Source organism: Aquarana catesbeiana, linkage group LG03 (genome assembly GCF_042186555.1).
Source record: "Aquarana catesbeiana isolate 2022-GZ linkage group LG03, ASM4218655v1, whole genome shotgun sequence".
Classification (NCBI taxonomy): domain Eukaryota; kingdom Metazoa; phylum Chordata; class Amphibia; order Anura; family Ranidae; genus Aquarana; species Aquarana catesbeiana.
The window spans coordinates 614,166,201-614,179,127 of record NC_133326.1 but is presented as its reverse complement, the minus strand read 5'-3'; the positions used below and the strand labels follow the sequence as shown (position 1 = coordinate 614,179,127).

Genomic DNA, 12,927 nt, shown 5'->3' with positions numbered 1-12,927 from the left:
CCCCCATAGCTGACTCTCCAAAACGTACCCCGTCAGGAGGGATGTTTTGGAGCATTCTAATTGGTCGGCCAACTGATTTAGAACACACGTAGCCCATGCTGTCAGCGGGGAAGACAGCGCGTGAATGCTGAGGGGATTTCTAAGCCCCGGACCCGAGGTGGCTTTACAGGGGTTCAGAACAGGAGATCGCCACGCAACAGGTCAGCGGGATTTGGGGGTCCTGTGTAAGTTCACCTTACAGATTTTTCTGTAAAGGAGAACTTACACTTTAAAGACACTCTGGAATTATACAAACCCCATAACCACCACCTACCTATTACCACTTCAGCTCTTTGGACATACTGTATGTAGTATGTCCAGAGGGTGAAAGGTTCAGCACAAGCTCATGGTTGCAGTAGCAGCCACAAGCCTGTGCTTGTTTTCTTCAGCTGGGAGGGGTAGTCACTACTCACTAGCTGGAAGGGTCTGCGCCTGTGTAACTAATTCCTGGCTATTGCATGCTGCTGGGGAACTGTGGAGCAGAGGTGGGGCAAGGCATCACAGATACGCCCAAATTATTTCGATTAATTTCTTTTCGACATATGAAGCATGCCCATGTCCTCAAGTTGTTATTTTTTAAATTCAAGCAAAACGCTAAATACATACATGAGAGCAGTCTCAACCACCAAATGTTTGTAGTGCTTTTCAGCCCATCCTGATATTTAAAAGGAGAAGTTCACTTTCTGCAGGTAAAACATGTGAATTATTGTTTCCTTGGGAGCCTGTAACGCATTGCACAAACTATAAATAAATCGTAGGTGCAAAGTGAGGCTCTTGTAGACTGTCAGTACACTGTCTACTCATACCTCTGATACAGGCAGGCAGTTACTGAAGTCCAGGAAGCTCAACTGACTATGAGAGCGCTCACCCAGCACCCTTGCTGTTCATTGAGAGCTACACACCATCAGCTACTGCTGCTGACAGTATTTGTATGCGTTTATTCACAGGAGCGCTGCATTATTTTCCAATTTTGACAACAGGCTTGGGGGGGTGGGGGGGTGGGGGACTGGGTGGGAATAGAGAGGCTGCAGCTGCTGGAACATGTTATATGTTCCAAAAGGTGAACTTAGCCTTTAATCAGACAGCACAGCTAAGCCAACAGTCCCCCTTTATTCTACTACAGCTATAGCTTTGGATATCAATTTGCCTTCAGCATGTGAATAATTAGAATTAGAATAATAGAATGAATACATAACTGCATTAAATGTTTTTTTATATCTGCCTTTAATGATTACTAATCATCTAGGGAAAAAAAAAACCCACCACAATCTCTGGTGAAATGTGAATGTGTTCACTTATCTTAAACCTGTTCTCTACAATTTATTGCACTTTGCTGTGAACAGTCTGAACATTTTATCAAAAAATTAGCTGAACAAAAGAAGACAACAATGTTTTACACAGGTGTTCTCTGTACTAACAGACAACACTATTAAACACTATTTATCCTATACTACATTTTGCCAAATGCTTACCCCCATAGCAGCAAAAACAATGGCAAAGTTATCTTCACTGTAATCCATAACATCCTTGGATTTCTTTACCAGGCCTGCCTGGCGACAGATTTGTGCTGCAATCTGGTAGGATACAAGAAAATTGCCAGATGAGTACATACATATGGTTGCTATATAGAGCTTCCTCCAAATGCTCAAAATTCCCAAAGAGTTTAGAAGTTTAAAACATGGAATTTGCTATCTGAAAAGAATGTATAGGTGCTTCAATTTTTAGATACAAAGTTTACATACATCTAAAATAGATCAACCTAAATCTTAGCAATGGGAGTTAATGCTTTACAAAGCTTGTTTCTAGTCGTTTGCAAATATATATGTACAGTATATGTGGGCAGATGCCCGTTATACATGAAGGCAATAATGCACATCTTTGAGTCAGCTGACTTACTCTTACACTCACTGCTTGCCCATTTTAGCTCAACCACCACAGGAAGTTTTTAGTGAGCACATATTTGCAGTTTTTACTGCAGTATTCACCTTACAAACAGATGTAAACCCAAACGATGACATCTTGGAGTTCATTTAAAAACACATTTATAAACCCAAGCAACGTGCTTTACAAATGTGCTCTGTATTCCATTCTGAAGCCCACAGAAAACAGTATTAAAAAGTCAGGAGCTTGGTCGTGTGACCCCTGAGTTTATGACTGCAAGTTTAATGCAAAGGGTTAGTGAAAGGGGTTTTAATTGTCTTATCCTGGGCTATGCAATTAGAGACAAAGCACATCTGTTCCAGGTGTATTAGAGACAGAATGTATGACCTTTTTTTTGTGTTTGTTTTTAGCTCTACGTTAATGAACCTTATCGGGCGATAGCTTGGGCAACTGGGTTGCATCTTTCTGGCCCTGGGGAATCAGGGACATGTGAGATTCCTGGGACTTTGCAGGAACACTGCATTGAACATGCTTTTTAAGTCGGGGGAAAGAATCTCTTTAAATATATATAGAATTTCCAGTGAATCCATCACCCCCAAGGCTTTTCACTGAGGGCAGTGAAGATATTGTGGAATATATACCCGAGTAGTGAATGGAGAAGAGAGCTGTAATTACATCCTCGGTTAGAGATGTACTGTTGGAAATGGGCCTGATAATCTGGGAAGAAACACGTCTGCATGGGAGCAAATGTCGCAGAGGTTTTTATAATTGTGAAATACAGAGGTGATATTTGTGGTTTCATGCACCATGCCCCTGTTAGGGGTCAATATTTTGGAAATGTATGTACATGCCTAATACAAATTGAGTGGGCAAGGAACCTGCCGCATTTGTTGCCATATTAATGAAGTGAATGTGACGGAGTGGAATTGGTTCATATGCTTCTGTAAATCTGAATTAAGGAGCAGGGTTTGACACATTGTGAGGTCTTGACTTTTTTCTGACTTTTGGATGGCTAACTAAATATGGCGGAGGACATTTCTTTTCGATGGGTAATTTGAGCCCTTAATGTACATTTGATCGTTTAGCAGTATGTAGGGAGGGGAGTGTTAGAGCTGTGGTCTATCAAAAAATTTGAGTTTGTTAATGTCTGTTTCTGTGCAAAGACATCTGCAAGTAAAGATTCTTTAAAACGGAAGCCCGGGCTAAAACCTAATCTTAAATCTGCTCCCTCTCCTATTCTATCCACTCCATAGAGTAAAAATGTGAATACTTGCCTATTCTCAGGGCAGTCCTGTCTGGTCATGTGTTTGGCACCCAGCGCCGGCTTCAGGGGAGAGGAGGAACAGCGGATAGCCCACAGAAAGTCTATGGGTGACTTAATGACCCAGGCATTAAATCTGTTGTCCAAGCTCTCTAATCTCCCCTAAAGCCATCCATTGGGGAGATCACGTGACTGGACCGCCCTCAGAATAAGTAGAGACATCTTTCTTTTACAGGCTAGTTATTATAGAAGTTAGAAGCAGGGTGGGAGCCGAAGCCTAATTTAACCACTTCAAAACCGGCCATTGTATATAAACGTCCTTGTCTTTGTGAGGGGATATCTGAATAATGCCTGTAGCTACAGACATCATTCAGATATCATTCTTTTCAGCCGGCGATTCTGTGCACAATAAGAACGATCATAGCGGCAGTTCCGCCGCTTGATCATTCTTATAGGCGATGGGAGGGGACTCCCCCCCCCGCCATCTGGTGCTTCTCCGGGCTCTCCCGTGCCATCGGGGGCCCGGAGAAAGAATTGGCCGGCGCCGGATGAGGACGATAGAGATGACTGGTGACCAGATGGTCACCAGTCATCTCTATGACCGTCAAAGGCCCGGGCGCAACGTTATGACGTCACGCCCGGGTACCCCGAAATAAACAAAGCCACGATCGTGGATGTCAGCATGAGATCGGTGAATTTTTTTTTCCCGATCTCATGCTTTCCAGCCTGGAGGAGAGATGTGGGGTCTTCTTGACCCCACATCTCCCCATAAAGAGGACCTGTCAGATTCCTATTACAAGGGATGTTTACATTCCTTGTAATAGGAATAAAAGTGTTAAAAAAAAAAAAAAAACGCCCCTGTCCCCGGTAGCTCGTGCTCAGCAGCGCGCAAGTCCCGGCCACATATGTAAACGCCACTCAAACCACACGTGAGGTATCGCTGCGTGTGTTAGAGCGTGTGCAACAATTATAGCACTAGAACTCCTCTGTAAAGCTAAACTGGTAACCTGTAAAGAATTTTAAAGCGTTGCCTATGGAGATTTTTAAGTTATGATGTTTGGCGCCATTCCATGATTGTTAAAGCGTGACTTGCTAGGTATCTATTTACTCGGTGTACCATCTTTCACATTATACAAAAAAAATTGGGCTAACTTTACTGTTTTATTTTTTAATTCATGAAACCGTTTTTTTCCAAAAAAAAAAAAAAAGGCGTTTGAAAAATTATTGCACTATTGCAAGATAAAAATTTGCAATGACCGCCATTTTATTCCCTAGGGCGTCTGCTAAAAAAATATATATAATGTTTGGGGGTTCTGAGTAATTTTCTAGCAAAAAAATTATGATTTTTACATGTAGGAGAGAAGTGCCAGAATAGGCCTGGTATTGAGGTGGTTAAGAAGGGTGAACAGAAAAATATGTCAGGGGTCTAAACAGACCCCTGAGAGATTATAGATCTCTCGCTCTCTATATATATCTATATATTTATCTATCTAGATAGAGCTCTATCTATATCGATATAGAGATATATATATATTGTATATACTGTAAAAAAATAAAATACTACTGACAGTCCACGCCTCAGTGCTGCATATTAGTGCCACTGTCGCATGACAAAAAAAAAAAAAAAAAAAGTATCGGTATCGGCGAGTACTTGAAAAAAAAAAAAAAAAGTATTGGTACTTGTACTCAGTCTTAAAAAAGTGGTATCAGTGCAAGCCTAGTATAATATGTAGAAATTTGTAGCTAAGCAACGACAGACAAGGTAATGCCAAACTTACCTCATTGTGAGGAAGACCAGCAGCAGAGAAGATAGGGATCTTCTGTCCACGAGCAATACTGTTCATACCATCGATGGCAGATATGCCAGTCTGGATCATTTCCTCTGGGTAGATTCTGCACTGTGGATTAATGGGCTGTCCTGTAGGGAGGGCACATCATGGGCAATGAGACATCTAGCATGTTTGTTTCTACAGTGGCAAAGTCAGGCCTAGCAGATTCAGAAAAAACGTATGGAAAATTTTAAACTTTCAATACATCCGATTATGTGCATGCAGATTTATCCACCCTGAAGAGTCCAACAATGAATTTGGGCAATTCTGGTACAATAAATGTATGATTCTCTGCCAAAAGCAATTACGTTCAGCCATGCTTATGATTTACATAGTCAAATAAGACACCCAATTTAAATGAGTCCCCACCCTTCCACTGGTCAGATCATGTGTTTCCTAAACACTTCTTTCCCCACCACTGACAGGAGGTCTGGGCAACAAATCTTGCATGGCTCAATGCTGGTATTACAACTCTTTGCCTGATTACGAAGGTGCAGTAGATTATGCCGAATAAAGATCAATTTAGGGCAACTGAACTACCAATATTTAAAGTTTTGCTTTATGCCCTCTTTCCCCACTGTTCTATTTTTGGAACTTTGAGGGGAGGTGAAGTGGGTGGTGAAGTGGGTACCTGGTTTTGACAGGTACCTGCTCCCACTTCCGGTTCTCCCCCTCCCACCACACAACCTTCTGGGACACATCGCAGCTGCCCACAGTAAACATGATGGCACCCGGTACCCAAAGACCCAGTTTGGGGGACCATGGCGCTGGACACGAGTGTCCTTGTATTAAAAAGTCAGCAGCATTTGCTGCTGACTTTTTTTAATATACGGGGTGAAGAACCGCTCTAGAACATAACTGCGCTAATCATTTTTATAGGGTACAGTACTTTCTAAAAGAATGCAACAAAACTAAAGTTCATATAGAAACACATATAATAAAAATCTACGCAAAAGATATGCACAATAAAAATTGCCCTATGGGCCAATTCATACCAGAATGCAGTGTGATGCAGCATGCAGGATTTTACATGTTGAGGCACATTATAGCAAGTAGCCCTTTAAAATATGAAGGGGATATAAACGCACCTCACCAAAAGGAAAAAACAAATGCTGCATTTGTTACAGCTTGATGCACTGCACATTGTGTGTTGTGGTGCGCTGCAGTGCATTGTAATATAGCTGTATTGTAAAGGTCTGCTGGGTGCCATTCACAATGACAATGGTGTAAAGGAGCTTCAAGAGTCTACTTGGAGAAATGTGAGGGTTCCTTACTTACCCATGATGTCTAGATAATCCTCTGCCAGCACATTGGGTCCCCGATCTATGGGTTTCCCTGAGCCGTTAAACACACGACCTGGAAGAAATAGAAAAAGCAGTTCTTGAACTTCCCGACAGAAAGTCTCAAAATAAGGATGTGATGCATTCCGAGTTTCTAGTCGGTATGTCATAGTTGCTAATTTTAAAGTGATTCCAAGAGACATTTTGCTGCTCAGAGGAACAAAATACACCTGAACTTAGGGATAGCTTTCTTGCATACAACTGCTCAGTAAACAAGTGTAAAAAAAATATATGGTCAGAATTTTAAAACGTTCAAAAGTTTGATACAGATAGAACAGATGAAAAGGCCCAAACTTTTCCAGGAGTTCATCATTAAAAACAGCACTGACCCTGCAGCTCTGAACAGTCGGTAGCAGTAGTTTATTGTATGGAGAGACTTTACATACCTAGCATGTCCTCAGATACTGGGGTTCTCAGGATATCACCAGAAAATTCACAGGAGGTCTTTTTGGCATCAATACCGGATGTGCCCTCAAATACCTAAACAAGATGAGACAGACAAAGAACTTGTAATAAAGACAGGTAGGCAAGCTACTCACAACTAGAATAGACACCCATTCTCCAAAGCGCACAAGCTTTAATATGGGTGCTCAAGTGTTTTTATCGTCCTGATACACAACACATTTTCTTACACCCTCTATAAAAACTTTAGAAAGCATTACAAGACCAAAGTGTGTGGCAAATCCAACCATGCAGAGTGAAAACAATGGGCTGTGGACAAAAATTTACACATACTGTATTTAGTTTAAACCCAATTCCTCACTTGTAGAGGTCAAGATAATGTATTCATTATATATGTACATTTCTTTGTCTCCACATTAAACCTGTATACATGCTATGAATTATGGCACAATGTGTTTCCAACATTTTACCTGTACCACAGCTTTCGACCCACTGACTTCCAGCACCTGTCCACTTCTTTTTGTGCCATCAGGGAGAGTCAAGTGGACAATCTCAGAATACCTGGGGAACTGAGACACAAATAAGAGTAAGGAAAGTGACAGGCACAATAGATTGATCAGTTACAGTATATTGCAAAGTGATTCAGTTTGTAACAACTGCACAGAAGTGTCTAAATTATTATCCAGACTAATGTTAAAGTGGAGTTCCACCCACTTTTACAACTCTAGCAGCCCTCACTAAACTGTGCACTGTAAACGAATTGGATATTTTTAAATTTTTTTTCTCAGCACCTCCTGTATATCTGCTGTATTCATTTTTCACTTCCTCCTCCCTGGCTGTGGCCCACCGCATCATTTCCTGTTTGCAATGCCTTCTAGGAAGGGGCGGCAACTTCCTCTGACACTGCCGTTGCTATGGAAACCTGACCTGAAACCTATTACACTGCTTGTGCTGCACTGAGCATGTGCGAGATCTGCAAGGATGAGATCCAGAAAGAAATACAGTCTGGCTTCAGATGCCAACACTTAAGATGGCCACGGCCTGCTGTACGTTTATAAAATAAACTACTGCTATAAACTAACAAAACAGACCTTTACATACTAACTTTACTAGAATACATTAAGCTTGTGTATTATAGGGGTATTTTTAGTTAAAAAGCATAATTATGGCCGGAACACCACTTTAAAAAGCCATGTGCAGTGCCCCTAAAAAACCCAAAGGACGACACATTGGCATTTTCTTTGAAATGTAACGGACAGATAAGTAGATACGCAAGCATCTAAGCCAACTAGGAAGAAATTTGTACATATAGTTTGACAATCTTAAAACTGCTGATCAATACCAGCTGGCACATCATCCCATTATTTAGTAAGGCCAGAAAGCCAAACACTGGTGTCTACTTCTTAGTAGTCTAGTTAAATAAAAGCAGTGTGAAAAATACAGTGAGCAGGCATTCACATTAAAGCCTGAAAAGCAGAATTTAGATTTGCCCAGAAATCTTATCCCTTTAGAAGGGGCTAATTGCTGGTATAGGTCAAACACTGAATGAGTAAGTAAATAACCTATAAAGGAGCTCTAGAACCCCTAGAAAAACGACTGCACATTTAGGGCTCGCTCATTCACATATGCTGGGCCCCTTCTGGGCACAGGCTATGTACAGCACATTCATGCCGTCACCTATGTACCTAGTTAACGCCTGGGTTTACAAAGACATTTGGCACACAAAGTGGATGGATATCCTTTGTGGCTTTTGAGGAACATACGGTATTTAAAAAGAAAGTTTTTTTTGCCTGGAGTTCAGCTTTAACCACAACTTCTTACCTTGACATTGTCCAGGATAACAAGAGGGCCATTGACTCCTGACACCGTTCGATAAGCTGAAAAACAAAGATTAACAGAAATCAATATCAGATCTTCAATGGAGAGCACTAAATCAATGCAGAATTTAAAAGTAAGCCAGTACACTCAGGAGGGATCCAGAAGATGCAGGCCCTTCACCAAGCAGGCATTCTACAAAGAAGAAACATCAGCATTCATTTTATGAACACTATTTGCAGTGTACAAAAATAGGGCAATGTGGCCATTCACGGATCAATAAGGTCTCATGCAGAGGTATAAAATGTCTGGTGCTTTCCTGTGCCTGGGAAACTGCAGTGGCATGCAGCGTTAAAAATATAAGTGAATGGTTCTATGCAGCAGACTGGTTGACATGAAAGGCTTCTGTAGTTACCCACACATGCATGTATGGCGCACGTCCCTGAACATAAAAGTGGCACGTCCAGGGAAATACACCATACATGCATGCATTTCCCTGGATGTACCACTTTCAGAGAAATACGCTGTATGTGCATACATGCATTTACAAGCAGCCAGCTGTGTACAGCCAGTTGTCCTGTCAGCTGTACGTGGAACTGTGCCTCCACAGACAAAGGGAAATGCCATCCATTTCCCATTTCTAAATTCAGGGGTGTGCAAAAATCTGTCTGCATAAGCCCTATAGATGTCATTACAACACTGGGCAGGGATAACCTGGAGCAGCTCCTGGGAGGCAGCATTTTTCTAAGGCTCGAGGGCCTTGTGGTTTTACTAGGTCCAGGCTTATGATGCCTCCAGAATTATACATGAAATTCAGTCTTCTGGAGGCCTACTATATATTTTACCTGTCCTGTACAATACATGGTGAAGCATTCAAAAAAAATAATCAGCATACAATTGCCATGGTGTTTTCAGAAGAGGAAATGGAGACATCACCAACAGGCACAAATAAAAACCAGATAGTTCTGACTTTTCTCCACTATATACAAAAAACTTTGTTCAACGGGAGTTCTTCTCCAAAGTTGAACCTTTAAAAACCTTCAACATTTGTAAAATGTTTGCATTTGTGGCAAGTGAGATCAGTGGAATGTATTCTATAAACTCAGTGAACTCGTGCTAGTCACATTGCACATTTTATACAGTATATGGCATTGTCTCCCATCAACCAGAACCCACAATATTGAAAGCCGTTGAGCACTAATGAGTGATTCAGAGCAGTAATTACCTAGAATAAGGGACAAATCTGGATAGAAATGATTGCTGTTCTTAGGAGCCAAACCCACATGGTCCGGATTGTCATTATCTATAGATCATTTGCTGGCTCCAACACAATCCACTCATTGAGAATTATTTGCTTTGCATTCGCTCATTTTCAGCGAATAAAGGAACATTTTTCTGGCAATGCTAGTAGGCCAGTTAAAGTTAAAAAAAAAAAAAAAAAAATCCCACGACTGCCGAAGCTTGGAGCACAAAATCACAAAGCTTATTGAACAGCTCCACACAGTGGTCAAAAAAGAGCACTACCCAAGCTACACGATACAAGTCTTTTTTTATAAAGTAGACTTAAAGTGGTTTTAAACCCTGTATAACCACTTTTACCTGTAGGTAAGCCTATAGTAAGGCTTAGTTCTAGTGTAAGTATTTTATAATAAGCTAGTATGCGATGCATACTAGCTCTTTTTACCTTTCTCTTGCATAGTTTTTTTTTCCCCCATCTGGGATTACAACCACTTTAAAGTATAACTAAAGGCAAAACCTAATTTATTTTTTTGATAAAGTGGAGAGGGATTAGATAAGCTATTAGGTCTTTATTGCTGTCTGTGCCCCCATTAGGGAGATTCACCCTCTCCATTTGTCCTGTTTGGCGTTACCATTGAAAGCAAAAGTAAAAAAAAAAAAAAAAAAAAAAAACACATTTTGGGTTGTCCCCAGGAAAGTACTAGGGGGGAAATATTCAAATTGGGATATTAGTTCTGGTGACCGGGGGGGTCCCCAGGGAATTCCCTTAATTTGCAGGGATTTCCTCTCACTTCATGTTTGGCTATGGAACAGGAAGTAAAGGGAAATTTCCACAAGATGACAAAAAATAAAAATCTTGCAGGGATTATAACCATGCCTTTCTCGATCCAAAAAAGAAAAAAAATAAAGTTTTGCCTATAGTTCTACTTTAGGCCCAATCACTAAAATCTTAAACCTTAAAATGTATAGTAACTCGAAAGTCATTTTACGGCCTTACGCACACAGGGCGTTAGGAAAAACGAGCTGCAAAGCCAGTACCGACAGCAGGAAAAAGTAGCTGTAAAAATGCGCATTTCGAAGTGCTTTGCATTGATGTTAATGCCAGTTTAGCAGCCTCTCTGCCCTCTACTATTTTCCACTCCCAAATCTAATTACTACAGCTTAAAAACGCTCGATCTGGCTTAACGCTGTATACGGCGTTAAACATTTAGCTGCGTCAGGCATTTTTACAGCTCAACGCTGCTGCTCCAGAATACCCTGGCCTTTTTACTTACAGCTTGAAAACGCCTATGCCACTTACAGTTCCTAAAAGCCGATTTGTGCATCGACACAGAACATGGAGGCGTTTTTAAGCTGGGAAGAAAAAAAAAAAAAACGCGTCTGACGCTGCTAAAAGCAGTAAAAAAAAACTTTGCAGCTTTCATTAATATATTAGATGACCATGCCATGAAGGCTGTCAAGAAAAGTTAAGTTGGGCCATTTCTAGAGCGCTAGAAGATATGAAGCAAAAAAGCTGTAGGAGATTAGCAGCAATGAGACACAACAAAGGTAAAAGGAATATTTATTAAAATAGTTTATGATGCACAGCAGAAAGAAAATCTTTCAGTTAAGGTTTATATTTATAAAGCAAAACTTTAGCCTGAAAATACATCAACTAGGAGGCTGCAGGAAACCATTCACATATTGGCTGGGCAATGGAGCCTCACGCATCATCGGGGGCCAGGCTGCCTAAACCCAGAAGAAGTAGCTGGGTGAGGATCAGAATGGCGGTGCAGGACACAGGCACAAAGAGCTTTACAGCAGCTCCCACTAATTTAATCAATGTATTACAATACTTACATGCTTTTTTAAATAAAAAAAAAAAATTAAAAGGCTGAACATTTTGAAAAAAATAAAAATAAACAAAAAAACATACTTCCTTTACTTTTTGTAAATAAAAATGCCAGTACAGAACGAAAATTCCTGAAATGAACTTTTTTGGAAAGTAGACACCTCGAGGCGACCTCATTTTTTGCAAAGAGGGGTTGGAAACACGTTAGTCTGCACATGAGTCACTTGTGAGGTTGGACAGGGGATGTTCTTTCTTCGCGGCTCCAGTACCGGGTTACATAGTTGGTAAGCTTGAATGAAAACACCAGACCACCAGTTCCAGAGACCTGTCACTGCAACCTTTGCATTTGTGTCCCAGCAGCTGGAGTGTCCCCATGCTGGTGGTCAAGGCTTGGGTCCTGCTGGTGCCTAATGGTTCCAGAGTTTCCGCTTTTTCCACACCTACCCGCCTTCACCTTTGTGAGGGCATTTTCATCTCTCAATTCACATATTTAAACATGCTGCATTATGAAGTGTTTGTGCCTTGTTTTTTATTTTCTAGTTGTCGATAATGGAGTGCCCTCACTTGGCAACATCTTTTTAGTCAACAGTTGTTTTATAATAAATTTTAGGGCTACTCGCATTTACTGTTCTTAGGCCAACTGTTTTGGTATATGTAAATTTTTGGATGCGATAGTGATTCCTTTGATATATTTTCTAGTAATCTTGTATTCTTGTAAACTGCAGCAGAGTTTCAAGTATGCCCTTAACTAAAAATGTGGGAAGGTGTTCTATTGGTCACCTTTCCCTGGATAGGTCAGGTCACCTAGTATCCAGGCAGTTTGGAAAGAGTGGGAAGGTGTTCTATTGGTCACATTTCCCTGGGTAGGTCAGGTGATCTAGTATCCAGGCAGTTTGGAAAAAGAGTAGGAAGAATTTGAAAAGGGGGTTCTGAGCCCCTGTGGTTCAGTGACCCCAGTAAGCACAAGCTGTAGTGTTCTAGGAGTTTGCTCCATTGAGCAAACAGCGCTTACCGAGGCTGGAGAGGATTGTCCCTCCTGAGGCAGCTTATAGAGAGCCGGAGAAGAAGCGGGTGAAGACTGGATGCAGAGGTGTCCAAATTTGCCCAAGGCATCGGGTCAAGAACCGGCTGGAAGATCCGGCAGCACCCCCGGGACGTCGGTCCCCTCAGATGCAGACATCATCTCTGCCAGCCCAACCGCCACTACCGTTGCCATGTCCATCCGCAGAGAAGCTTCCTCGCCGCTGGAGATAGAAGACTGGACCCCCCCAGGTGTTTCCAGAGGAAGAG

The 12,927-nt window shown here is 41.4% G+C and overlaps 1 protein-coding gene across 1 annotated transcript in view; it reads right to left on the bottom strand.

Annotated features, from left to right (window-relative positions):
• ATP6V1B2 (ATPase H+ transporting V1 subunit B2) overlaps window positions 1-12,927 on the bottom strand; it is a 53,403-nt gene that overhangs the window by 16,951 nt on the left and 23,525 nt on the right. Inside the window, exons 2-7 of the mRNA XM_073622255.1 lie at window positions 8,574-8,629; window positions 7,223-7,321; window positions 6,737-6,830; window positions 6,289-6,366; window positions 4,960-5,099; window positions 1,512-1,613 (exon numbers count right to left, since the gene is read on the bottom strand). Coding sequence (XP_073478356.1) covers window positions 1,512-1,613; window positions 4,960-5,099; window positions 6,289-6,366; window positions 6,737-6,830; window positions 7,223-7,321; window positions 8,574-8,629 — 569 coding nt within the window. The remainder of the gene's footprint in view (window positions 1-1,511; window positions 1,614-4,959; window positions 5,100-6,288; window positions 6,367-6,736; window positions 6,831-7,222; window positions 7,322-8,573; window positions 8,630-12,927) is intronic.